General features: G+C 49.5%; 1 protein-coding gene across 1 annotated transcript; it reads right to left on the bottom strand.

Annotated features, from left to right (window-relative positions):
* Positions 1-16,082: 16,082 nt before the first annotated feature.
* On the bottom strand, positions 16,083-26,898 carry LOC139318742 (vomeronasal type-2 receptor 26-like). The gene is made up of 8 exons (XM_070946320.1): positions 26,755-26,898; positions 25,617-25,829; positions 24,473-24,590; positions 22,777-23,642; positions 21,068-21,131; positions 19,313-19,385; positions 18,303-18,376; positions 16,083-16,198 (listed from the first exon to the last, which is right to left on the bottom strand). The coding sequence occupies exons 1-8, from the start codon at positions 26,896-26,898 to the stop codon at positions 16,083-16,085; spliced, it is 1,668 nt and encodes a 555-aa protein (XP_070802421.1).
* Positions 26,899-27,761: the final 863 nt, after the last annotated feature.

The following is a 27,761-nucleotide window of genomic DNA, read 5'->3' as shown; positions in this document are numbered from 1 at the left end:
TCGTTGAGTCATCTTCACTCTCTGATTCTGGCTCTTCCGAGGAGTTTGAATTCTCTTTTTCATTTTCGTTGTCTGATAACGTTTTTCGCGCCAGAAATTTTGAACTGAGCATTTTGATTGGCTCTGCTTCGCTCACCTTGGAGGCCTGTTGAAACCAAGATGGCTGCCATTCAAAATTTCGCGCGGGATCACATTTTTTCTTCTTCGTAATGACTTTCTCTGTAGTCATATCACTCACAATTTTTGGGTCTTTAGACTTCTCATTAGTGATGTTTTTCTCTCTCGCTGCTCCGCTGTTCTTCAGCATTTCTTGGAGGTTCGCGATGAGGCTTTCATCATTCTTCTGGCTTTTTAATAGTTTTAATATCTCTGACCTGAGTTCGTTATTCTCTATTTCGATTTCCTCCTGGTCATCATTTTCATCTATTATTTCTTCGTCTTCAGTGGTGTATTCTTCGGATTCTCTCGAAATTGCGTTTGTGGATTCGTTGATTATTTCTTGTTCTGTTTCCATTTCTTTGCTGTAGGCCCTGGTGTTGGGCCTATCTTTCTTAGACATTTTTAAGTTTTTATTGAGTCAGCCAACCATCCTCTGCTACCAGATTGTTGCAATATTTTTAGGATCAGACTCAATAATAATAGTAGTAATTGAAGGTTTAAATATATTTCCTTTTATTTACAATAGGCATTCTATATTCACTGAATATTCACAGATAGAAGCAAGGAAAAGGGTGAAGGTGGCTCCTTATATATACAATGGGTGGAGCCATGAGTGGGAGTGGTGAATTATGAATACATTAAGAATTGAAGAATAAGTTAACCCCTGATATCCCATTCATATATTATTTACACATTAGGGAATAAGGCATTTACATCTGACAAATCTCCTCTCCAACGGCTTCATCCAGGCCATCCCGGAGAATGAGGGATTTGCATGAAGTCTGTGTTGACTGATGGGAAGGAAAAGAAGGATCAAAGGAGGAGGGGGAGGGGAGGGGAAGAAACCCCTGTCATCTTTCCTTGTCTTTGGATGATTTTCTATGTACAAACAACCGAAGGAGAATCAGCCTGACCTGCTCAAAACTCCCGAGATGAAAGCAATGGGAAGGCCGCCCTCTTCAGAAGGGACCCCCTGCGGCTGTCTGGGCTTCCATTCCAGGCATTTGTTGATTCCCCCTCCCACGTCCTCTCCTCCCCCCCCCACCTTCTCCCCCTCCCTCCCGTCTTCTCGGTCCATGGACTTTTCCTCCCTGATCAGCTGCCACAAAGTGCCTGGAGCATCTTGCGACCTTCTCTTATTCCGCAGCTCTTACACAGCAGAGCAAAGCCCTCCCATCCAGTCCACCTCAAAACCAACCCAAAATACCCAGCAGCTGTCAATCATCCTCGGCCACATCGCGTCCCTGCGGCAGTTGAAGAGGAAGGGATCCAGCGGGACGGCCAGTCTGAGAGGTTTGACCGAGGAAGGGAGGGTGGAGGGGCCTCTGCAGATCTCCAGAGCCAGAAGGTCTGGAGGGGAGGATCTGGGTCCACCTGAACTCAAACAAAAGGAGGATTTCATGCCCCCCCCCCCCCGAATCTGAGCACCTGCCATCTTTTCTCTCCTCCCCCAAGACAGAGGAAGCCCCTCCTTCTCCAGATGTTGCTGTCTACAGTTGTGGGAGTGAAAAAGGGCTGAGTTGTCTCAATCACCCCTCCCCCCACCTGCAACTTCCCAATAAACCCCACCCCGAGATATGGCGGGGGAGGGGGGGAGGGAGGCAAGGTTCTGGAGTCCCTAGGACTTAGCCCAGCCGCTCTCCACAAAGGCAAAGGGGGAAATGGGGGAGGGTCTGGACTTAGGCACAGCTATTCTATTCTATTCTATTCTATTCTATTCTATTCTATTCTATTCTATTCTATTCTATTCTATTCTATTCTATTCTATTCTATTCTATTCTATTCTATTCTACTCTACTCTACTCTACTCTACTCTACTCTACTCTACTCTACTCTACTCTCCCCAGTGAAAAAAGAGATTTTAAGCTTTATTATTAATTCAAGAGAATTAAACAAAACCATAAAGGCACAGCCTAAAAAGCATCCATCTCAAGCAAGATGACCCCCAATCTCGCCTAAACTGCCAGGATCTGCTTAAGGACGACAACCGAGAGACCTGAAGGGCGGCCAATTTCCAGAGGACCCAGCACCGAGCTCCATCCAGAGGCTCCCAGGTCAAAGGCAACTTCGGGGCTTCCATCCCAGTCTGGACTCAGGACCTCCTGCCTGTTTCCAGGGCACCTCAACTGGGGCAGCCCAGCCTGGCTGCATGGGGACCCTGGTTGTGGCCCCCTCCCAAATGCCTGGGAAAGTATGGAGAGAAGCTGATGCTTATTTCAACGATCTTGGGGTTCTCTCTTCTTCCAATTTCAAGTAGAAGTGAACGACAAGCAGGTTAGCTCAGAAGGAACTCTAAACTTCTGGAATCTCCTCAGTGTGCAGAAGAAATCAAAATCTCTCATTCAACCCCCTGAACTAAGGATGGTCTTGCACAGTTGTTACTTCAGGGGCCAATCTGGGTTCTGGGGGGAGGAAATTCCAAAGGGCCACAGAGGGTGTTGGGGTCTATTGGAGGGAATGGGGAGCTCTGCAGGGGCCACAGATGCCCCCCTTAAAGAATGGCCCCTCCCTCACCCCTGGACCTCTTTCCATCTGTTGGGCGCTTTCAGGGAAGAAGATTTTCCAGCTCTGGACCAAAAAGATTTTGAAATCTGATCTTCCCTCCAATTCTTCTACCGGACAGCATCTCTCCTTCCCAGCTGCCCCAAACCTCCTACCTCAAAATCAGTCTCAAAGGGAAATTGAGGGAAGCCGGTCAGTTCTATAAAAGAAGAGAAATGGGCTAGAACTAGAGGATCCAGGCTAGAGAGGAGAGGGAGGGGAGATGGTGGGTTGTGAGGGAGCTGAGAGATCCACTTGATCCCTCTGACCTTGGACAGAGAGATCCAAAGATTAGCTCCAGTGCCTGCAAGAAACTCCTGCAGTCTTCCCAGTTCAAGGACATAAAGGCAGTTAAGCCTCCCTTCCCTGTATTTTCTCTTCCCTCCTTCCTCCTCTCTCTCTCTTTCTCCCTCCCTCCCTCCCTCTCTTCCCCCCTCCCCAAGTCATTTAGCTCCTCTTTCCAAGGTCTTTCACTCCCCATTTTTCCTTTTCCCTCCACAGACTTTGTCTGGGACTCTCCGGATGTCTCTTCCAGCTTCTGACTCTCCATCTTGAAAGACCCACAGTTCCTGGGGGGGGGGGTCTCTGAGGGGACACCCCCCCCATCTCTCCACAGCTGGATGCAAGATTGTGATGTCACACAAAAGGTCCTGAAACCTCTCCTGGGCTGATTGTGGACTGGGCTACATGGGGTCATCCATCAGGGCTCCCTCTGAGGGTCTGCCCAGCGTTTGAGGGGAAGCAACACAGGAGGAGCGCCCCCCCAACCTCATTGAAGGAGATGAGGGAGATCCTGGGAAGGAAGCAGATCTGAAAAGGGGATCCAGCAGGTCACTGGTCACCTACTAGACATTTAAAATTAAATTCAACAACCACAGAGATCCCAGTTCATCTTTCCTTGCCCACGATGACTTCTCCTCCACCTTTGGCCCTTTGCCTTTTTCAGCAGGAAGCCTCACTTCTGGAGAAAGCCCTGAGATGCCCTCACCCAGCCCGTATTTTCTAAAAATGCTCCGGTAGCCCCAGAAGCCTTCGTGGAAAGAAGCTTTGGCAGAGACTGGCACTCTGCTTTTAAGCACCCCAAGTCTGGGTTACGTTTTGACAGACCTTGGGGGAGGCCTGTCAAACTCTGGTTGCCCATCCCCATCTGAAAGGCAGAGGAATTGGAGGATGGAAGCAGGTAACACTAAGGAGACCTCAGCTGTTCCTTGACCTCACCAAACTTTGGGGAAAAGGCTGGGAAGAGGAAACAATTCTTCGTGGGCCACAATAAAGGGGATTAATGTCTTTAATCGATGCCAGTAAGTTTGTCTTGTTAAAACAGGGCATTTTCTCAGTGTTGCAGGAAGAACAATCTGGACTTCCTCCAATCACTCCTGTGAAACCTCTCTTTACCGATCCCAGGTGGTCGTACTTGTGGGTCAGGCAGGATTTCTGCCCCTTGTGCATTGCAGGAATTGGGTGAAAGGGCCCCAATGTTAAGCTTGTCCTGGAAAGAGGAGCCCAGGGGGTCTCTGGGGTCCCCTCCTCCCACCAAGGACTCTTCCTGCGTGCTGCATTGGAGGATGGAGGCAGAAAGCAGGTCAGGCTGGGAGAAATCCTCTCAATTCTGGAAACCTGCAGAGACCCGGCTGACTCCTTGCACACGGACTGGGCCGCCCCAAACCCCACGTCCTCAGGATGGTCTGGTAGACAGGAGAGAGGTGGGGTCCTCCCCCTCCCCCTCTGTTGAGAGGGGACTGTTCCGTTTTAACGTAGATGGCCTCTTTGACCCTCTTTCCAACCAGGGGCCTCCTCTGTCCAGAGGGTGGACTTTGCTCTCTCCTAAGACAGCAACAGGGTCCTTTCCCCAGTTCCAAGGAGGTTCCCCCCCCATTTGCCCTCTGATTCAGGGGGCCCTGAGGGTGCAGATAAACCCCCAGGTGGCCTCGAGGCCTCTCAGAGAGCCCACGGCTGACCTTCACAATGCTAACCACCAAACGGCTGCAAGGAGGCGAAATCCTTCCATTCCCCACCATTCAGTCAGAACCGAAGAAGCTTCTTGGATGAGAAGCAAAACGTTTTCAAGGGAAAAAACCCAAGAAATTCCAGCTCTCTTTTGAAAAGCACCTTTGGGATGTGCGCTGAAGATGCCCCAAAGAGGGATGGTGCTTTTGGAGTCCGTTCCGTCGCTGAACAAGGAGAAGGGATGAGCTTTTCTTTTAGGCTGCACCTCAGGTCTTGTGCTGGAGGATCCCTTTGCAAAGAGCAGGTGAGCCTGTCAGGCCTGCTTGGGAGGAAGGAAGTTTCCGCCATGGGTGAAGGGTGTTATTTGATGGCCGTGTCCATGGGCACAGGTGGGGTGGAACCAAGGTTTGGAGGGTCACTTCTCAGAAAGCCCCACAGAAAATAACAGTTGGAAGGGACCTTGGAGGTCTTCTAGTCCAACCCCCTGCTTAGGCAGAACCCCCTGGATTCCCCACTGCTGAGGGCCACTAAACTGTTCACCTTCCCTCCTGAGCTGGAAGGGGGGGGATTACAAGGGAGGGAGGGGCCAAGGGTTGAGTAGAGGGAGAAGTGTTGTTTGACCTCTAGGTTACCTGGATACCTGGATTCTGTTGGGATTCTTTTCCGTTGATGGGTGGGGCCATGCAGGCTGAAGAAGGTTCAGTGGATCAAAGACTCACTCGAAAGAGAGCCAGAGCCAGAGAGAGATAGAAAAAAAAGAGAGAGAGAGCAAGAAAGAAAGAGAAAGAGAAAGATAGAAACAGAGACTGAGACTGAGACTGAGACTGAGACTGAGACTGAGACTGAGACTGAGACTGAGACTGAGACTGAAACTGAGACTGAGACTGAGACTGAGACTGAGACCAAAAGGTGAGCAGGACTTGGTTTCTGGTCTGAGGTGTGGTTTTTTTCCTTGCTTGGGAGTTTGACCTTGGGATGGTTAGTCTTGGAGGGGAACCACCAACCCTTAAAACCAGAGATTGACTCTTCTTCCTCCATCCCTTTTCTCTTCCAGAAATGGACCCAAATGAGCTGCTGTGGCCATCCCTTGACAGACCCCAGAACGTCCTTGGAGACCCCTGGAAAGTGACCTTGTTTGTCCGTGGGGTCTATGCATTGGTTGGCCTCTGCGTTTTCTTCCACCAGTGCAGGTAAGTTGCTCCTGATCAGGGGAGTGGCCTCACCACAACCTGGGGAGCCCTGGGGCACTGAAAGCCTCCCAAAATGTTGGTGGGACTAACAGGAGAAAGGATAGAGTCCCTCCGGGCTGGAAGGGGCCTTGGAGGTCTTCTAGTCCAACCCCCAACCTTTCCTTTAAAATCTCCACTAATGGGGCCCCCATTAAGAATAGGTTTATTATCCTTGTTAAGAAAAGAATGTACCAGTCAGTGATATTTTATTCTCTTTTCCTTCTCCAATCCCCAGGAAAAGGTGTCTGCAGGTGTCACCAGAGGAACGGAGTGAAGATGTGGAGGCCGCCATCATCACGGTGGAGCCGTACATACCGGAACCCATCAACCCCAACCTCACCATCATTGATGAACGAAGGAGGATGTCAGACGTTCTACCTTGCTCAACAATGTGATGGTTGGTAAGTGTTTATTTTTTTATTTTATTATTATTATTCATATTTCTATGCCGCCCACTCTCCAAGGACTCTGGGCGGCTTACACCATAGGCAGTATACTAAATAGCATATTGCCCCCAACAATCTGGGTCCTCATTTTACCCCCCTCGGAAGGATGGAAGGCTGAGTCAACCTTGATTTGATCCGCTGATCTGCTGAACTAGGAGTCAGCTGAAGTAGCTGCAGTCCTGCACTCTAACCACTGCTCCACCTCGGCTCAATTAGTTTGAACTCATTTGGTTTTCAGTTTTTCTTTATTTTTCTATTTGAAAGATATTCTGTTATTATTGTTGTTGTTATTTAATGCCTTTTGTTTTGCATTTCTTGCTTTGGGGTTTTGGGTGGTAGTTTTTGGACTATGGAAGCCAACAGGAAAGAAAACTAGGAGCCTTTAATCTTAATTTGGTTGCTCAGTTTTTTGAATTGTTTTGTTTCTTCCTTTCTATTTCATTATTATTAAAATATTCAATCTGTGCTTCTTTTGCCCCAGGACAAAGAGCGGCCACGGCTGAGATGCCAACCATCCCATTGTTGACCAGGGCTGAACGTCTGGCATCGTCTTTCATCAATGATGGTGATGTGGGAAGTGATGGATTCCGGTATGGAGGTTCCACAGTGATTGAAGCCGCCTCCTCATCTTCAGCTGGTGCTTCTGGTGACACTTGCAACCCCTTCAACGCAGAGGCCAAACCAAGCATGGACCCCAAAGAGGAACAAGGTCACTTTCCAGGGTCTCCAAGGAACTTTGGGGGTTTCTCTCTGGATGGCCACAGCAGTTCTGTATTTGTAAATATATATATAACTATGTATTATATCTTTTATTTTCTGTTTCTTTTGTGTATTTGGGGCTATAATAAATTCATTTTAAATTCAAGATTGCTCTCTAAATATTTCTTCTTTCAGATCTTCTTTCTTTCAGATTTATTTTGGTCTGATTTTATTTTATTTTATTTGCGTCTCAGAAACCTCAGAAACCTCTCAGTATTTTGATGGGGCCTGTAGACTTTCTGTGTCCACTGTCCACTGAGCCTTGACTTGCGACCACAATGGAGCCCAAATTCTCTTTTGCTAAGCGAGACAGTTGCTAAGTGAATTTTTTCTCACTGTACGACCTTTTTGGCACCGTTGTTAAATGAATCACTGCGGTTGTTAAGTTAGTCACACAGGATGTGAAGTGAACCTGGTTTCCTCATTGACTTTACTGGATCACATGATCCCCAGACACTGTGACCATCATAAATGTGAGTCAGCCGCAAAGCCTCTGTGTCACCATTTCAATGCTGCCATAAAGAGGAGACGACGAGGCTTGACTTTTCACCTCCTTATTTTCTCTGTAGATAATATCCCCTAGGAGATGGGATGGGAGGGGGACATTCCTGTGGGGGGTGAGGTCAGAAGCTGGGGAGACTGACTTGGAAGATGGCCAATGTGAAGATGAGAATTGGGGAATGGAAAGGGAAGGGTTTGGGGGACAGAGGGTTAGTATCGGCTACGATGAGTGGGGCCAGTTCTGTCGTACTCAATAAATGGAATATCTCAGCAAAGATTAATTGTTTGGGAGTGCAATTTATTTGAGATGACATCGAAACCTGACACTCTGAATGTTAATCAGGTGACCCTGGGGATGCTGCAAGGGTCATAAGTGTGAAAAATGGCCATAAGTCCCTTTTTCAGTACTGTTGAAACTTCGAACAGTCTCTAAATGAACCGTCGTAAATTGGAAAGATCCTTTTCTCATATATCCCACAAAAGGCACCAATCCCTTGAAAACGGTTCACAGAAGGGAAGGGGAGGGGAGGGGAGGGGAGGAGAGGAGAGGAGAGGAGCAGAGAGGAGAGGGAAGGGAAGGGAAGGGAGGGGAGGGGAAGGGAAGGGAGGGGAGGGGAGGGGAGGGGAGAGAGGGGAGGAGAGGAGAGGAGAGGGAAGGGAAGGGAAGGGAAGGGGAGGGGAAGGGAAGGGGAGGGGAAGGGGAGGGGAGGGGAGAGAGGGGAGGAGAGGAGAGCAGAGGGAAGGGAAGGGAGGGGAGGGGGATGGAAGGGGAGGGGAAGGGAAGGGGAGGGGAAGGGAAAGGCAGATAGAAGAAGGACAGGAAGGAAAGGAAAGGAAAGGAAAGGAAAGGAAAGGAAAGGAAAGGAAAGGAAGAGAGAAGAAGGACAGTGTCGAGTCCTACCGGAGCTCGCCATCGATGGGGGGTGTGGGAGACGAAGGAGTGGAGATAAGCAGCCGCAGCGAACACACAAACAGTTCCTGGATAGCAGCATTCAGGGCGATGATTGATGACGTTGCCGGGCCTCTCCGATTCTGCTGTCCTCGCTGTTCTGGTGCTCGCAGCTGTTACTGTTAAGGGAGTGGGGGGTGCTTGATTGATAATCACCGGATGTATGTTTAAGGGGCTAAGTTTTTGTTAAATAGCGCTGTGGTGTGGTTACACCCAGCGCTGACTTTGAACCCAAACACCGACTTGTACTTTACTTTTGACTGCAAGCTTATCATTGCCAAAGTAAACCCTGATTCTCTGTGCGTTACTGGTGATTATTTCCTATCGCAGTTCTGAACGAACGACAAGCCGAGAGACAGAATGGGAAAGGAGAGGAGAGGAGAGGAGAGGAAAGGAAAGGAAAGGAAAGGAAAGGAAAGGAAAGGAAAGGAAAGGAAAGGAAAGGAAAGGAAAGGAAAGGAAAGGAAAGGAAGAGAGAAGAAGGACAGAAAGGAAAGGAAAGGAAATGAAAGAAAGGAAAAGGAAAGGGAAAGGCAGATAGAAGAAGGACAGAAAGGAAAGGAAAGGAGGAAGAGGGAAAAGAAAAGAAAGGAAAGGAAAGGAAAGGAAAGGAAAGGAAAGGAAAGGAAAGGAAAGGAAAGGAAAGGAAAGGAAAGGAAAGGAAAGGAAAGGAAAGGAAGAGAGAAGAAGGACAGTGTCGAGTCCTACCGGAGCTTGCCATCGATGGGGGGTGTGGGAGACGAAGGAGTGGAGATAAGCAGCCGCAGCGAACACACAAACAGTTCCTGGATAGCAGCATTCAGGGCGATGATTGATGACGTTGCCGGGCCTCTCCGATTCTGCTGTCCTCGCTGCTCTGGTGCTCGCAGCTGTTACTGTTAAGGGAGTGGGGGGTGCTTGATTGATAATCACCGGATGTATGTTTAAGGGGCCGAGTTTTTGTTAAATAGCGCTGTGGTGTGATTACACCCAGCGCTGACTTTGAACCAAAACACCGACTTGTACTTTACTTTTGACTGCAAGCTTATCATTGCCAAAGTAAACCCTGATTCTCTGTGTGTTACTGGTGATTATTTCCTATCGCAGTTCTGAACGAACGACAAGCCGAGAGAAAGTCAGCGCTTGGTTCCTTTTCGCAAAAGGTGAGGAGTCCCTGTGGCTTTGCAGCAAAGGGGGATATGGCAGAAGGGACGGCCTTGGAAGAGCAGGAGTGTGGTGGAGATGTGGAGGGGGAGGAACCACTGATAGAGGAGGTGAAGGAGAGTGTGGAACAGTTGGCAGTGAAACCAAAAGTCAAGCAACCCAAGAGCGCCCCGCCCCGACCGGAGGAGGAGAGTTTTCCAGGACAACGGGCTCGGACGGGGGATTGGTGGCACAGCTCTGTTCTCCTCGGGCCACGGATGCCAATGCCCCCTCGCTTGGGAGCGTCTTTCCAGGGCTGGAGGGAAAGACGATGGACTGATGAGGATGAAGGGGATTGGGGGTATCCTGCCTCATCCGGTCCCAGCACCATGGATACGCTACGTGAGCGTTTTGGGGAATCTGGATTTCGTGACGCCCCATCCTGGCAGCCCTGGGTTGCAGGGCTGGAGCCTCCAGGTTCTTCTTGGCAGGATACAGGGGTGATCGCTTCGGAGACCCAATTCCGGCTCACAAGTCCTAAATTGAGGATGGAGCGGACCTCTAGACGATCCATGGACCAACCCCCTCCAGAACAAGACCAAGGTGCCTCGTCGGGAGACCTTGGAGCCGGTCCTGAGCCCCAACCAACGCAATTGGCAGGGGGCTTACCTGTTGGGGGTCGCGGGGCGACGAGGGACCGACCTAGGCAGGACAGGAGAGCGACTGGAGCAGCGAGGACCCCAGGCCCCATGCCTTGGCCTCCGGGGGCCCCGCCGGGGCTGTGGGTCCTGCAGGCCGTTTGGGGACTACCTGCCCTGCAGACTTCCTTTGACGGAAGCCCTGAACGAGTGGCTCTTTTCTTAAGCCAGGTGATAAGCCATATAGACCAATATGGACAGTGGTATCCCTCCCAGTGGGCTATGGTGGTTGCTGTTACAGGGGTCCTGACGGGAGAAGCAGCTGAGTGGGTGGCAGGCCTCCATGCTAAACATGCAAGGGAACTCGTGGACATGGGACAATTTCTGGAGGCTCTTCGTGCCAGATTTGAAGACGAAACAAGCGCCCAGGTTGCAGAGGGGGATTTGTTTGCGCTTAAGCAACGGGGCGTACCAGCAAAGGAATATGTACAGGCGTTCCGAAAGATTGCGGCTCGGTTGGTGGGGTGGCCAGAACGTCTTCTGGTGCACTAATTGCATAAAGGACTAGACCGTGATTTACGGCAAGCCTGCGTGTACCGGGGCTTGCCCCCCAAGTTGAGTGTGTGGTACAAGGCAGCCATCGAATTGGACGTCGGTCTCCGAGAATTCCGTATACGGGGTGAAGGGGTTGCAAGTCAAGGAAATCGACCAGCAGAATGCACACAAACACCCAAGGAGACTAAACCGAATGCTGGCTCCGGCTTGGGGAAAGGATCCAGCGGCCTGCGTTTCGTTGCTTCAGATGTAATCGCCTTGGTCATCGAGCAGCCGACTGTCCTCATCCCATGCCCCGCAACTCGGACCAAAACCCCCCTCCTAGAGCTGTGTTGAGAGGCAGAGGCCGACCAACATCCGAATGGTCCCAAATGACTCGAACATCCTGTATGGAGAGGGATCCCCTGGCTACAGATACTAAGAAAGTGGTGGCGGAAAAATTCCCGATTGTGGCTGGGGATAGTGATGACGACGATGAGGACCCACACGACCCGATGGTGAGCGACCCCATCCGACCTTTTGTGGTACCAGTCGTACTCCGAAACCCACGGGCAACCATTGGACGCCGATATGAGGCATTGATTGATTCAGGGTGTACTCGTTGTTTAATTCGTAGGGCAATAGTTGACGAACTTGGGCTGCGGGTTGTGCGGTTGAGAACCCCTATTACCTTTGAACAAATGGATGGTTCATTGCTGGGAGGGGCACCAGTGACTCATATAACAGAAAAGGTGCACCTCGATATTGGGAGCACACCAAAACTATTTGGTTTATTATAGTGGAGAAAATGTTAGAACCAGTGATTTTAGGATTAGCATGGTTGGACAAGTGGGCTCCTACGATATGGTGAGAAGGGGTTTTTCGCAAACTTCGATTACCGTTGGGACCTTCCCCTACCAAGGAGGAAAAGGAGCCAGCAGGGGGGAATAGAAGCAGAGAGCCCACCAGCAGATACGACGTATCCTAATGTGTATAGGGATCTCACCAGAGTCTTTAGTGAGGAAGAATGTGAGACCCTGCCCTGTCACCGGCCTACGGATTGCAGTATTGAGTTAATACCCGGGGCGAAGCTACCCAAGCCCCGGATGTATTCAATGACACAACCCGAACTAAAAGAATTACGAAAATATATAGACAAGAACTTGGCCCGGGGTTTTATCACACCTAGTCGATCAAAGATGGCTGCCCCTGTCCTGTTTCGTGGGAAAAAAGATGGGGGTTTACGCTTATGCGTTGACTTCAGAGATCTCAATGCAGTGTGTGTGGAGCCCCTCTATCCACTTCCCTTAATGAAGGACCTGTTAGCTGCCCTAGCCACCGGTCGTATCTTTACGAAACTCAACCTACGCGAAGCGTATTATAGGATACAAATCAAACCAGGGGATGAGTGGAAAACAACATTCAATTGTCCCTTAGGAAGCTATCAGTTCCAGGTCATGCCGTTCGGACTACAGGGCGCCCCTGCGGTGTTCATGCAGTTCATCAATGAAGTGCTGCATGAACATCTGTACAGGGGTGTCCTTGTATATTTGGATGACATCTTAATTTACATGCAAACTGAAGAGGAACATATATCTCTGGTCCGACAGGTCTTAGACAAATTATTAGCTGCTAGGCTGTACGTGAAACTATCCAAATGTGAGTTTCACAAAAAGAGGATAGATTATCTAGGCTATAGAATATCAGAGAGCGGGGTAGAGATGGATCCCAGAAAAGTCCAGGCAGTGCTTGAATGGCAGGCCCCTAGAACCAGAAAGCAATTACAGAGCTTTCTAGGCTTTGCAAACTTCTATCGGCAGTTCATTCCCAGATTTGCTGAAATAGCCCTACCACTAATGGATCTGTTATGGACCAAACCGGCCACGGCTAAACCAAAGCTGGGACAAGCATTGACGTGGTTGTCAGCGTGTCAAATGGCTTTCGAGCAGTTAAAAACACTCTTTGCTCAAGAACCAGTACTCAAGCATCCAGACCCAACGCAGGCATTCGTAGTCCAGGCAGATGCTAGCGACATGGCTGTAGGAGCAGTACTCCTACAAAGAACACAGCAGGGAGGGTTACAACCTTGTGCCTATACGTCTAAAAAGTTAACCACGACAGAGCAGGCATGGGCGATCTGGGAAAAAGAGGCATTCGCGGTCCGTTGGGCGTTGATGACATGGCGACATCTCTTGGAGGGGGCGTCTCATCCTTTTGAGGTATGGACGGACCATAAAAACTTAGAAGCCTTACAAACGCCCAGGCGACTATCTCCCAAACAGATAAGGTGGGCACAATATTTCCAGTGTTTCTCTTTCCGGTTGCGGTATGTTCCTGCTGGGAAAAACTTCCTGGCTGATGCGCTGTCCCTGATGCCACAGTATAATAGCAAGCGAGAGGAAGTGATAGAACCTCTAATTGCACCTTCCCAAACCCTATTAAGACTTACAGAAGTAGATGGTCACTTACGTACCGAGTTTAAAACAGCTTTACAACAGGATCAATGGGTAATCCAAAACCCCTCTATGGTTAGCTATAATGATGGAATAGCATGGAGGGAGAATAGAATATATGTTCCAGAACGTTTACGGAACGTAGTGTTATGCAGGTGCCATGATGCCAAATCAGCAGGCCATTTTGGGTACTTAAAAACTCTACACCTTGTGAGGAGGTAATTCTGGTGGCCACGAATGCGTAAGGACATAGAAACATACGTAAAAGGTTGCACAACCTGTGCAACCGCCAAACCCTGGTCTGGACGACCGTTAGGACTATTACAGACAGTCGCGAATCCTAGCAGGCCGTGGGAAGAGATAGCTATGGATTTCATAGTCGATCTCCCCCCTAGCCATGGCCACACTGTAATTTGGACGGTGGTAGATCTGTTTTCGAAACAGGCCCACTTTGTGCCATGTAAAAGCATACCATCCACGCGACAATTAACCGAACTCTTTTTGCAACATATCTATCGTCTCCGTGGAGCACCTAAGAGGATTATATTCGACCGCGGTGTTCAATTCACCTCTAAGTTTTGGAGACGATTTGTCCGTTTAATTGGGTCATCTCAAGGGTTAAGTTCAGCATTCCACCCGAGCACTAACGGGGCGGCTGAACGGGCCAATGCCATGGTCGAAAGATATATCAGATGCTACGTTTCTTACCAGCAGACGAATTGGTCAGGACTCCTGCCTTTCGCCGAAGTGGCATATAACAACATACCCCACCACAGTTACTGGGTTCTCCCCTTTCCAAGTAATATATGGCCAAGAGTTTTCAGCCATTCCAGACTTAGATCCCCCTATGACAGACGCTGACACGCCACGTGGTTGGGCCGATAAAATTAGTCATGTATGGCCAAGTGTAAAAACAGCATTACAAAAGGCAGCAGACGAGTACAAAAAATATGCAGACAAGAAAAGAGCTGATCCAAAACCATTCCGGATAGGAGATAAAGTATACTTATCTACGAAATACCTTAAACTCCGACTGCCCAGTAAAAAATTAGGACCTAAATATATAGGACCATTTCCCATAACACAAGTCATCAATCCCGTAACCGTAGCTCTTAAACTTCCCCCTCTGTTCAGTAGGATACATCCCGTATTCCATAGCAGTTTAGTGAAACCGGGTGACGATAGAAAGGCCAGGTACCTCGACTACTCCACCGGGTCCCATGCATACCAACCAATATAAGATAGACCGAATATTGGACTCCAGGGTTCGTAGGGGGATGTTACAATATCTTGTGTGGTGGAAAGGATACCCTGTAACACAGGCCTCGTGGGTGGCAGCACCCGATGTTCATGCTGCCCCGATTGATACAACGGTTCCATCGGAAATACCCAGACAAACCTAATGCAGGATCGTAACAGTGACTAACATCTGTATGCTTTCTATTTATAGGTGAGCTCCTGGTAGGGGGGGCCGCCTGTCGAGTCCTACTGGAGCTCGCCATCGATGGGGGGTGTGGGAGACGAAGGAGTGGAGATAAGCAGTCACAGCGAACACACAAACAGTTCCTGGATAGCATCATTCAGGGCGATGATTGATGACGTTGCCGGGCCTCTCCGATTCTGCTGTCCTCGCTGCTCTGGTGCTCGCAGCTGTTACTGTTAAGGGAGTGGGGGGGTGCTTGATTGATAATCACCGGATGTATGTTTAAGGGGCTAAGTTTTTGTTAAATAGCGCTGTGGTGTGGTTACACCCAGCGCTGACTTTGAACCAAAACACCGACTTGTACTTTACTTTTGACTGCAAGCTTATCATTGCCAAAGTAAACCCTGATTCTCTGTGCGTTACTGGTGATTATTTCCTATCGCAGTTCTGAACGAACGACAAGCCGAGAGACAGAATGGGAAAGGAGAGGAGAGGAGAGGAGAGGAGAGGAGAGGAGAGGAAAGGAAAGGAAAGGAAAGGAAAGGAAAAGGAAAGGAAAGGAAAGGAAAGGAAAGGAAAGGAAAGGAAAGGAAAGGAGGAAGAGGGAAAAGAAAGGAAAGGAAAGGAAAGGAAAGGAAAGGAAAGGAAAGGAAAGGAAAGGAAAGGAAAGGAAAGGAATGGAGGAAGAGGGAAAAGAAAGGAAAAGAAAGGAAAGGAAAGGAAAGGAAGAGAGAAGAAGGACAGAAAGGAAAGGAAAGGAAAGGAAGGAAAGGGAAAGGAAAGGGAAAGGCAGATAGAAGAAGGACAGAAAGGAAAGGAAAGGAAAGGAGGAAGAGGGAAAGGAAAGGAAAGGAAAGGAAAGGAAAGGGAAAGGAAAGGAAAGGAGGAAGAGGGAAAGGAAAGGAAAGGAAAGGAAAGGAAAGGAAAGGAAAGGAAAGGAGGAAGAGGGAAAGGAAAAGGAAAGGAAAGGAAAGGAAAGGAGGAAGAGGGAAAAGAAAGGAAAGGAAAGGAAAAGAAAGGGAAAAGGAAAGAAAGGGAAGGGAAGGGAAGGGAAGGGAAGGGAAGGGAAGGGAAGGGAAGGGAAGGGAAGGGAAGGAGCCAGAAGCTCGACGGACCCCGCAGCCCCACAGGCGGAATCGGAGGGAGGGGCTGAAGAAAGGGGGAGGGGTTCAGGTGAAGCCAGAAAGGACTCTGCCCGGAGACCGATGACGCTCAAGCAGGGAGAATTCCCATTGGTGCAGCCGCTGGTTCTGGCCCTTCCCACCTCCAAAGTCCGAGATCGACGCTTCCTCCCCCCCAGTTCAGACCCCCGATCCCTCCTCTGGAGCTGGAAGCATCTGGCCAGGACACGCACACACGCACACATACACACGTACACGTTTCATTTCACAGATGAAGATTTCTGCCTAGGACGTGCCCAGAAAAGCGTAAGGACCAATGGGAATTCTCCGTTCTGCAGCGTCATCGGTCTCCGGGCAGAGTCTCCCTTGACTTCACCTGAGGGCAGAGAGTTCGGCGCAGAGAGAGGAGCGGAGAAAGGGGGGAGGGGTGAAGAAAGGGGGGGTTCATGACTCACAAATTTCATCGTTGGGAGTGCCCCTCCCCCAACCCCTGGGGGCCCCTGCCCTCCCTGCCCCTCCCGGAAGCTTCTGCCTTTTGCTCCCTTCCTGGCAAAGGGGCTGCCGGAGGGTCTGTGGGGTTTTCGGACCCACCGCAAATAAGAGCTCGGTTTTTGGGTTCAGGAACCGCTGTTGGGGATGTCAATGGGGGTGGTGGGAATGGATAAGAAGGGGGGAAGCGGGAATCCCTGGCTGAGACCCCTGAAGGGAGCAAAGAAAGTGGAGGGTCCCATCTAGGGCTGCCATGAACCCCCGTTAAGCTGCTCCCCCCCCAAATACCGAACAGATTCCCCCCCCCCCCACATACACACACACACATTTCTCGCTTCTCTCTCTGCTATGAACTCCCTCCTCCTCCAGGTGAAGCCACAAAGGACTCTGCCCGGAGACTGATGACGCTCAAGCAGGGAGAATTCCCATTGGTGCTCCCTCTGATTCTTGTCCTTCCCACCACCAAAGTCCGAAATCAAAGCTTCCTCCCCCAATTTAGAACCGCCGATTCCTCCTCTGGGGCTGGAAGCAGCTGGACGGACACACACACACACACACACACACACACACACCCTGGAAAGAGGAGGGGGAGAGGAGAGAAACCCCTTCCTTTCCCTTTGGGGGAGTCTGGAACTGCAAAGGACTGAAGAGGAATCAGCCTGACCTGCTCAAAGCTTCAGAGGTCAAACCAGGGAGAAGGTTTCCCTCTTCAGAAGGGACCCCAAGTCTTCTGGCCATTCCTTGCTCTCTCTCTCTGCCTTTCCCACTCCCTCCGGTCTTTTCCTTACCTGCTGTTTTCCTCCCCCATCACCTGCCACCAGCTGTCCTCAGCATATTTGTGAAGTTCCCTTACACAACTCTTACTCAGCAGAGCAAACCCCACCCAGACAGTCGACCTCAAAACCAACCCTAAATACCCTGGAACTGTCAATCATCCCCGGCCAGATCAAGGTCCCTGCCACAGTTGAAGAAGAAAGGATCCAGCAGGACGGCCAGTCTGAGAGGTTTGAGGGAGGAAGGGAGGGTGGAGGAGCCTCTGCAGATCCCCAGAGCTGGAAGGTCTGGAGGGGAGGAACCGGGTCCACCTGAACTCGAACAAAAGGAGGATTTCTGCCCCCCCCCAAATCTGGGCAGCTGCATCTTTTCTCTCCCTCCCCCAAAGCAGAGGAAGCCCCTCCTTCTCCAGATGTTGCTGGCTACAGTTGTGGGAGTGAAGAAGGGCCCAGTTGTCTCAATCGTCTCCCCACACCTGCAACTTATACACCTGACCCTGAGATCAGGCTGGAGGGGGAGGTTCAGGAGCCCCCAGGCCTCATCCCAGATGTCACCCACAAAGACAGAAGGGAAAGGGGGGGGTCTGGCCTTGGGCATAGCTCCCCTCGCCCCTCCCTCCATTCGATTCTCAGCCAGCAGCTGCTGGGCAGGAGGAGCAAAGTGGGTGAGAGAAGAGCTGAGCGGGGGGGGGGGGGGGGGGGGGGCAGGCTTAATAATAAATAATTAAAAATTTGCTTAATAACCATGGCAGAAACATTGCAAAACTGAGAGGAACTCACTTAATGACCACCCAGCTTAGCAATTGCAATATTGGTCGTAAATCAAGGACTATCTTAAGGATGCAGCAGCGGACTGATCTGGAAAAGCTGAAGCAGGCTTGGGTTGGGAGACCACCAGGAGATGCCAGGGTTCGGTTGAGAAGGGAGTCAGAAGCGAAGGCCTTTTCTTTCTTTTTCTCCTTTCTCCCTCCCCCATTTTTCCTACCATTTTCTCCTGCATTTTATATTATAAACTAAGAAAAAAATGAAAAAGCAGAGAGAGAGAAAAAGGCAGAGGCCGACCTCTCCTGCTCTCAAGAAAACCGCCTGGATGCAGCCGTCCAGTTCATGGGGCTGATCCCACCACACCAAAGGCAGGGGGGCTTTCATTCCTGTGGGACCTGCAGAGTGACCAGCTGAAATACTCACTTAATGACAATGACTATTGCAAGGACCCACCTCCAGAACCCGAGGGGTTGGGGGGGCTCTCTGTGTCCAGGAGTTTCTCTCCTTTGCTCTCGGATGGGGCTGCTCTACCCCAGAAAGACCCAGGGGGGGGAGAGAACTTGGGGTCCTGCTGGACTCACGGCTCCTGCTGGAAGACGAGGCAACAGTGGTGACCAGCAGGGCCTTTGCCCAAAATCTGCCCTGCCTTAACACTCACAATGGTTAAGGCAGCAGGCTAGGAAGCAAGAGATCCTGAGTTCAAGTCCTGCCTTACCCCTGAAAGCCAGCTGGGTGACCTCGGGACAGAAACTCTCTTTCAGACAAGCCCACCTCACAGGGTGATTGTTGTGGGGAAAAGAGGAAGAGGAAGAAGAGTTGGACATGTTCACCTCCTTTAGTTATTTGAAATAATAATAAAACACTGGAGAGAAATCTAACAAAAATAAAAACCGGCTTTCCTGCTTCTGTTTGCATGGAATCTGTCCTAGCCTTGTGCAGATACAGGAATTTCTCTTCTCACAAGGAAGAAGAGGGTTTTTTTATCATGTCTTCCAATTTCACTCACTCCCTTTTTTCCAGCCTTTGGGGGCTTCGGACCCCCTCCCAGCCCTGGGACACAGCAGGTTTCCCTGTTTCTTTGGGAAAGATTCCTTCCCCAATCAGAGTCCACCTGAGCCCCATCATCCACTTCCCTCCCTGCCTACGATCAGCTGAATTCCTCCATTCAGACAACAGGAAAAAGGGAGTTTGCACAGAACCTCTGGGTCAGTCTCCATTCTTCCACACAGAGGGTCCCACTCACTCTGCAAAGCCAAATTCTCCCTGCCTTCCTGGATGCCTCCGGCCATCGCTTGGCTGAGCTCACAGCAGGGCCAGGGAGGCTGAGAAATTGGGACGGAAGGGACCACAAACCTTTCCAGCCACAAGAGACACTTGGACACAGACTGTGGTCTGACAGAAGCTCCTATGGTGCCTTTATGTGGCAGTGGGAAGGGTTATGGGATCAATCTCACAACACTCACCCTATAGGGCTGCCCCATCTGTTGTCCCTGGTGGCAGATGGAAGATTGTGAATCCCACTGCTGACATCAGTTTCTGTGGAATCAAACACAGGAGCCAAAAAACCCAATAATCCAGGCTCACTGCAGTTGTTATTTATTCAGTGTCCACTGGAGGAATTTCTCCCCAGAAAATAGTGGGAGGAAATCTTACAGACAAAAAGATGTACTCATATTTATACATTCCAGGAAAGGAGGAGAAAACGACAATCGTACATATGCATATTTCATTTAATAGATGATGTGAGCATGAATATTCAGAATTAGCAAGACTTAAATTACCTCCTCAGCCTTGTATTGTTGCTACCCTCAAGAAAGAGTTATTGTGTAAACAAAAAGAAACGTCTCAGTTTCTTTGGGTGAAATGGGAAATGAGGGCATCAACGTTGCTCCATACATTCCTTCTATATTTCTGTCTTGCTAACATGCTCCCATTTCTCCAAGAAATTTGCCTCCTCACAATCTTCCACACACCCTTTATTTATTTCAAGAAAAATAGTTGGCCCACTCATGCCTGCAGAACAGCTTGGACCATTTTCTATGTTTATACTGTGGAAAATGTTAAAGGTTGAAATTCCTCAGTCTCACATTTACACATTTCTTCTGGCTTTAAGCTGCTCCTTTGTGAAGAATTCAAAAATTTCCAAATTTGAAACATATACACAGTGGTGGGATTCAATTTTTTTAACAACCGGATCTGTGGGCGTGGCTTAGTTGGGGCTGTGGCTTGGTGGTCATGTGACTGGGTGGGTATGGCTAGCTGATCATGTGACTGGGTAGGCATGGCTAGCTGGTCATGTGACTGGGTGGGTGTGGCTATGTGCATAGGGACTACTCAGAGGGTTGAAAAAAGTCATTTCTGACTGGTCCTTGCACTTTTGACCGGTTCTTGCACTTATGACCATCCTCACATTTATGCCCGTTGAGGCATTCTTAACAACCGTGTCAGTCATTTCACCACTACTTCTCTTCACCATTGTGACAAGATAAGGTGCAAAATGTAAAATGTGAGGACAGTCATAAATTCAAGGACTGGTCAAAAGTGCAAGGACCGGTCAAAAATAACTTTGCCTTTCTCTGCATGGCAGCCTTGTCCTAGTAAACTCCTTCTCCTTTCTGACAATTTTCCTTTCTGTTAGAGGCACCAAAATAATCTAGTAAGGTTTCCTGCTGGAGCAGGGGGTTGGACTAGATGGCCTCTAAGGTCCCTTCCAGCCCTAGATTGCTATTCTGTTTCAATGTGTCTTCTGAAGCCACTTCTAGTGCCACGGTTTGTGGTCCTTCCTTCCTTTTCTCTCTCTCTCTCTCTCTCTCTCCCCCCGCTTCCTTCCTCTTTCTTTCTCTTTCTTCTTTCTTTCTCTCTTTCTCTCTCACCCTTCCTCTTTCTTTGTCTTTTTTTCTTTCTCTCTCTTTTCTCTCTCTCTCCCTTTCTTTTTTTCTTTTTCTTTCTTTCTTTTTCTTTCTCTCTCTTTGTCTCTTTCTTTTCTTTCTCTCTCCCTCTTTCCTTCTTTCTCTTTCTTTCTTTGTCTCTTCCTTTGTCTCTTTTTCTATTTCTCTCTCTCTCTCCCTCCCTCTCTCCCCTTCCTCCTGAAATGCCAGCAAAACCCACCACTTTGTTCCTAAAGTGGTCTAGGGTGGGTCTCCAACCTTGGCAACTTTTAGTCTTTGGACTTCAACTCCCAGAGTTCCTCAGCCAGCAAATCTGGCTCTCTCTCTCACGTTGCTTCTCGGCCTGAGCAACAAAGCCCCCCCCGCCCCCCGCCGGACCTTTGGTCTCCGCAGCCTGTCAGGAGAAGGAAGGACAGGCAGGAGGGCGCTGGGGGGGGCTGTCCAGCCAGGTCAAGTGCAGGACCAGGTATTAAAGGAGGAACCATCTGCGCTTGGAAGAGGATCCCACCCCACCCTGCTTCCCTTTTACCTTTCTTTAACGTGTCCCGCTTCCCGCCCCAAACCTTGGGAGGTGGCGTCCTCCGCGCCACAAAGCCCTCGAGGAGGCTGCAGGAGGGGGAAAAGAAAGGAAAAGCCTTGGCCTCTGAAGCCTCTCGAAGGCTTCGAAGGGGTGTGTATGTTTGGTGGCGCTGAAGTGAGCCACGCGATCGGCCCCTTGCCTTCCGCTGCCTCTTCCTTTTCTCTGCCAACAGAAGTTGGAAGGGAAAAGGCAGTTGCTTTGCTGAGTGTTTCTCCGCATTTCCAGTGAGGGCGGCTGATTTGGGATGAAATGCGGAGAAACGCTCGGCGAAGCAACTGCCTTTCGCCCTCCGACTTTTGTTGTCAGAGAGAAGGAAGAGGCAGAGGTGGAGGCGGCAGCGGAAGGCAAGGGGCCAATCACAGCCGGCGTGGTTACCCAACGGGCTCCCTTCACGTGGCTCCCTTCAGTGCCGCCAAACACACACACACGTTCGAAGCCTTCAAGAGGCCAAGGTGTGTTTTTTTCTTTTCCCCCTCGAGGGCTTTGCTGCGTGGAGAATACCGTCTCCCAAGGTTTGGGGAGAGAAGCGGGGTGTGTTAAAAAAAGGTAAAATGGAAGCGGGGTGGGGATGGGTGGCAAGGTGGCCATGGGGACCCCGGGAAGGCAGCGTGGAAGGCAGGCAAGCATGGCAGGGCTTCGAGGAAGGAAGGAAGCTGCTAGCTCTCTTCCCCACAGCCGGGTGGCCCTGCCACACTTGCCTGCCTTCCCGGCAGTCTCCGTGGCCAGGCCTGCTTGCCTGCCTTCGCAAGCTGGTCTCGGGGATGCTGGGAAGGCCGCGTGGAAGGCAGGGAAGCATGGCAGGGCTACGGGCTGCGGGGAAGGGAGTAGGGGAGGCAGGCTGGGGTGGTGGGGACGGGGGGGGGTAGCAGGGGCAGCTAGGTAGGCCGCAACTCGCAGGCTTACCTGGCAGGCGCAGTACTTCAGTACTTCAGTGAGGACCCACACAGTATAAGTGAGGAGTGACTGGGTGGAGAGGGGCGGGGCGAGTGAGCAAGCGAGCGTCGGGCAGCTGGGGTGAGTGAGCGTACCGGTTCGGGGGCATGGCCAGCCAGCAATTACTAACGGTTCTCCGAACCAGCCCAAATTACCACTACCAGTCCTTGCGAACCAGGGAGAACCGGTAGCAACCCACCACTGCTGCGAGGCCAATAAATTACAAAAAAACCCCAAACCATTTGTTAAATTACTGGCTCGCCCGCCCCTCGCTCCACCCCCACTATTTATTGGCAAGAGGCGGGGCGAGCCAGCAATTTAACAAACGGTTCGGCCAAACAGCCTAGAACCGGCAGAATCCCACCACTACATATATGTATGATTTTCTTTGACTCCTGCATATTATCTAAATGGAAAGAATATCTCTTTTCAAATAAAAGAAACTTTTAACAATTCTTCAATATCACATTTGTGTTATATCTCATGTTTTTACATTTGTTCTGCCTGTGAGCTGCTCCTTTGTGTTGAGGTCTGGCCTCAGAAGGATAATGTAGCACTTGGGGATGAAGATGCAGCCCAGCAGACCAGCACTGGAGGCCAGGATGGAGAAGACCTGCACAGCCACCATGGATTTCCCTTTGGTGCTCAGGTAGGTGGGCACAAAAGTCACCCAGACACTGCAGAAGACCAGCATGCTGAAGGTGATCAGCTTGGCTTCGTTGAAGGCCCCAGGCAGGTTCCTGGCCAGGAAAGCCACCGTGAAGCAGATGGCAGCCAGGAAGCCCATGTAGCTGAGGGTGACGTAGAACATGACAACGGCCCCTTCGTTGCATTGCAGGATGATCTCTCCAGGCTGGGAGTGGAGGTCAGAGTCAGGGAAGGGGGGAGAAACTCCCAGCCAGGTGGAGCAGATGATAATTTGGACAGAAGAAGAAGAAAGGATGATGGAGTTGGCCAAGCTCTTCCCCAACCATCTCTTCGCTCGGTTTCCTGGTTTTGTGGCCAGGAAGGCCAGCACCACCGTGATGGTTTTGGCCAAGAGAGAAGAAACGGCAACTGAGAAGATGATGCTAAAAACCGTTTGTCGGAGAAGGCAGGTGGCTTTCCTTGGTTGACCAATGAAGAGAGAAGGAGACAAGAAGCAAAGCAGGAGGGAGACCAGGAGGATGTAGGAGAGGTCCCGGTTGTTGGCTTTGACAAGGGGAGTTTCTCTATATTTAATGAAGATGATTAAAACAAGGCCTGTGGTTAGGAAGAAGAGTAGGGAAAAAGAGACAAGGATGATGCCCAGAAGTTCTTCATAAGACAGGAAGGTTATAACTTTGGGGATACATTGGACTCTGTTCTTATTTGGATATTTATCATCTGGACACTTGGTGCATTTTTGTGTATCTGAGAAAGACAAAAAGCAACATTTCTTTAATATTCTGTTTTTTTCTCTTCCAATAAAAACCTTCTTTGGAAAACAGCTGATACCACAGACATTTTCCAAGAAGTATTTCTAACTATTTCATTAAAAAGAGCATAAGAAGGATATTTTTCTTTTTTCTTAAAAAACGTAGCTAGGTATATGAAGTTGAGGGAAGTCCTAGGGTGTTAATTATTTCCTGTGTAATGTGTAGAATCTTCATAGGAACCTACATTATTTGAGGTTAATAATGAATCATATAATCTTTTTATATGTCTCCTGCTTGAACAGGGGGCTGGACTAGAAGACCTCCAGAGTTCCTTCTACTCTATTCTGATTGATTGACCTACATGACTGGCAGACTATTTGTGCAATGAGTTCCCCCCATAACTATCCACAGCACCAGATTATGGACCAGTGACACCTTCTCAGTGATCCTCAAAGGGAGGATCCAATATACAGTGGATTACAAGGTCTTTTTATAAGGTGGACCTGAAACAATTCATCTAGTTTCAAAGATCTCAGATGTTCCTAGAAAGGTGAACTTAGCAGCACATATCTAAACTAAAAGGCATAAGAGATATTTCCTCTGCTGTTAGTAAAGCTTGCCCAGTCTGCCATCCCCTCCTCCCATCCTTTTCCCAGCCCCTCCTTCCAAGTCTTTTTGGTTTACTTCCTTTTAGATGAGAAATTGTGCAGGTTAAAAATAAAAAACCAGGTGAGCTTCGATCTGTCTTTTAACTTCCACTTTCATGAAAAGGTTCTGGAGGGATCCAGTTCCACAAAGCCTCCCATTTTCCTCAGTGTGACCCACCTTCCTGAGTGGAGAAGGTCCCCTCCGGACAAGGAAGGCAGTCGTAGCAGCAAACTGGCTCTCCTTCTCGAGCCCTCTTGACAAATCCAGGATGGCAACTTTCCACACATTTGGACTGAGGCAGGGACTGAGCAGAAAAACAAAGAATGCCAAAGAAAATATGTTAGGACTCTCCATCCATGGAAAATGGAGGTAAAAATGGATGGAGACAAGTAGCCTCTGGTCTTCACTGAGGTAAATATGAAACCTCTGACTACTTCTAAACAGATGCAGGAGGTAAAACAACTGGCAGATTCTTCCTTTAGTTCGTCCCTTTTGAGTTTGCAATTTAACATTACAATAAAGTACTTTTCTATTTAATGTAATCTAGAGGGATGGAATTGAAAAAAGATTTAAATATGATGATATATTCTTATTAAAACTGATAATAAAGTTTACAGTAAAAGATTTAGGAAATTTTATTCTATTAGGTTTTTTAACATGAAATTAAACTGTGATGAAGAAAGAAACCTCTGACCAGTAAGATCTTGAAAGGTTTCCATAAAACATGGCAAGGCCACTTCACTTAGGTCCCGTCTGTTGAAGAACTTCCATTAGATGACACCACCTGGCATGGGAGGCCAAACACCCTGGAGACTCTAGGCCAGTGATGGCTAACCTTTTTGCTGTCGCATGCCAAAAGCGGGGGGAGCGTGGGGGGTCGTGGGTGCGTGTGCCCACATCCATAACATCCCTCCCGCGCATGCACATGTGACCCCCCCCCATTCCTCCTGCTTTTGGCATGCGATGGCACGGTGGGCTCGGTAGGCCCGTTTTTCCCCCTCCCCAGGCTCCAGAGGCTTTCTAGGAGTCTGGGGAGGGCAAAAACAGCCTTCCCCATCCTCCCCCGGAGGCATTCCGGAGTCCGGAAACAGCCAGTTTCCCGACTTCCGGTGGGACCGGAAGGCCTGAAAATCAGTTGGCCGGTGTGCACATGCACGCTGGAGCTGAGCTAGGGCAACACTCGCATGCCCATCAATATGGCTCCACGTGCCACCTGTGGCACCCATGCCATAGGTTCGCCATCACGACTCTAGGCTTTGCCCACTTGAAATGGGACCTCAGGCTTTGGAAAACAGAAAAAAGACACCAAAATTTCTCTCACCTTATTGAGCAACTTTAGCCGTGAAAGAGCATCTTGGTTGATAGAAAGTCTCTGCCTTTCAAAATACGCCAGAATCTCTTCCCTGATACCCCCCTTGGGGAGAACCAACAAGCTGTCAATTCTCAGATCTGCTTTTATCTCTCCATTTTGGTCCAAGTACAGTTTTCTTCGAGAAATATTCCAAAATTCATTCTTCTCCATAAAGGGATGAAACTAGAATGGGAACGTCCAGGAATTTGAAAAACAGAGAACTTTGTTTTTATCGCACATTGAATCTTTCCTCCACAATTGTCTGATCTCCAAATATGCTTAATTAGGATACAAAACTGTCATCATCTTCAAAAGCAAACAAGAAAGTTTGAGAAAAATTTGTCAGTTGATATACTGACAAAATATTTAAAAAGTATATAATTGATATAATTTGTTAGATTGTGGGCGCAAAGAAGGAGAGGACTCGTTGTATAGCTAACACGTTTATTTAACTCCGTAGTTGCAATGGCGCTAGCAGCCGCAGCAGCTCCTTTTATACGGGAGCTGTCCCCGGCTTCAGCCACTGACACTTCTTTAAAGTTCCCGCTCTCAGGATTGATTCCTGATAGGACTATTTGAATTGTCACTCGATACTTAACACCCCTCCCCTCTAGTTCAGTGTCCGCCAATCTGGTGTCCGCTATGCAACGTAGTCCCGCAAGTAGGCGGGTCGCCGTGGGGCTCGACTGGGCCTGCGCAGATCAGTCGGTTGTGTGAGAGGTTGAGTTCCGCTGCTCTCCTGGTGCTGTCTCTGGAACTCTCTCAAACTCTGGGGCTGGGTTGGATCTAGTCTGTTCAATTTCTTTTCCTGCTCCCCTCAGCTGTCTTTGGTGTTCTTCTCCAGGATCCTGCTCTTCCTTTCCGCCTTCAGATAAGTCTCCCGTGTTTCGATCTGGGTTTGAGTTTTCTCTTTGCAATTGTGGTAGTGCCGCTTCTGCCATTGTATTTTTTTCTTTCCAAATCTTTTGGCGGTCCTTTTCCGGCTCGCTCTCATTTCTCGTGACTCGTCCTCTGAGTTGGTCTATATGCCTCTTCCAGTGCTGTCCGTCTTCCGTCTGGACTCTGTATGATAGTGGGCCCGTTACTTGTGTGTTATCTCTGCCGGTACCCAGAGGGGGCTTCCGTTCAGATTCTTGGCGTAGACTTTCTCTCCTTCCTGGAACTCCCGGACTTGGCTCGTAGAATCGGTTGGTTTTTCTGAGCTGAACTGGGGGTGTAGTCTATCTAGTGGGGATCTCAATTTCCTCCCCATCAGTAGTTCTGCCAGGCTCCAGTGGGTTGTGGCGCTTGGTGTGATGTGTTGTATTGCTAGTAGTTTGTTGATATTTGCTTGTATGTCCCCTGGTCCCAACCAGGGCGAATAGCCTTCTTAGCACTAGTATAATGGCTTCTGATGTCGTTGATTTCATAAGAGCCACCTCCAACCATTTCGAGAATGCGTCTACAATAATTAGGAATGTGTTTCCTTTGCACAGCCCGGCGAAGTCGATATGCAGTCTAGACCATGGTGTTCCCGGGTTCTCCAAATCGTGGGTGGGCGCTGATTTCGAGGCTGCTTGGAATTCTTGGCAAGGCTCGCAGGTTGACACCCATGCTTCAATTTCTTTGTTCATCCCGGGCCACCATACGTAGCTCCTAGGTAGAGCCTTCATCTTCACGATACCTGGGTGTCCTTCATGTAGCAGCTTCAGTATTCCTTGTCTTAGTGTGTTTGGAATGACGACCCTGTCTCCCCATAGTACACAACCCCTCAGCCCCGAGAGTTCGTTTTCTCTCCTTTTGAATGGCAGGAATTCTGAGTCCACGCCTTCTTCTGGCCACCTTTTCCAGATCTAATTTAAATCTCGCGCCAACATCCTGTCTCTGGTGGTGGCTCTCGTGATGTCTGCTGCCAATATCCGGTTTTCCTCCAAGGTTTCGATGAGGAGTGAAGTTGTTGTTGGGGCAGGATCTTCTCCCATTTCTGGAAGTGGGCATCTGCTTAGGGCCTCCACATGGTCTATCGTTTTTCCTGGCTTGTGTTGGAGTGTATAGTTGTAGGCAGCCAAGAATTCTATCCACCTCAGCATTCGGGGCGACAGGATGGGGGGTGTGGGTCTGTCCCCCGCTATGATA

Source organism: Pituophis catenifer, unplaced genomic scaffold (genome assembly GCF_029215685.1).
Source record: "Pituophis catenifer annectens isolate HBS135680 unplaced genomic scaffold, rPitCat1.0.hap2 SCAF_6, whole genome shotgun sequence".
Taxonomy (NCBI): domain Eukaryota; kingdom Metazoa; phylum Chordata; class Lepidosauria; order Squamata; family Colubridae; genus Pituophis; species Pituophis catenifer.
The sequence above is the reverse complement of the archived record's forward strand: the minus strand, read 5'-3'. Positions and strand labels throughout refer to the sequence as shown.

Bases quoted from the DNA above. Each gene is read 5' to 3' on its own strand.
- LOC139318742 (XM_070946320.1), bottom strand. From the start codon at position 26,898: ATGGGGAGGAAATTGAGATCCCCACTAGATAGACTACACCCCCAGTTC. The intron at 25,830-26,754 runs GTACCGGCAGAG...TTCCCATTCTAG, and splicing joins TGAACGGAAGCCCCCTCTGG to TTTCATCCCTTTATGGAGAA. The intron at 23,643-24,472 runs GTGGGTCACACT...TGTCTTTCTCAG, and splicing joins GACCTTCTCCACTCAGGAAG to ATACACAAAAATGCACCAAG.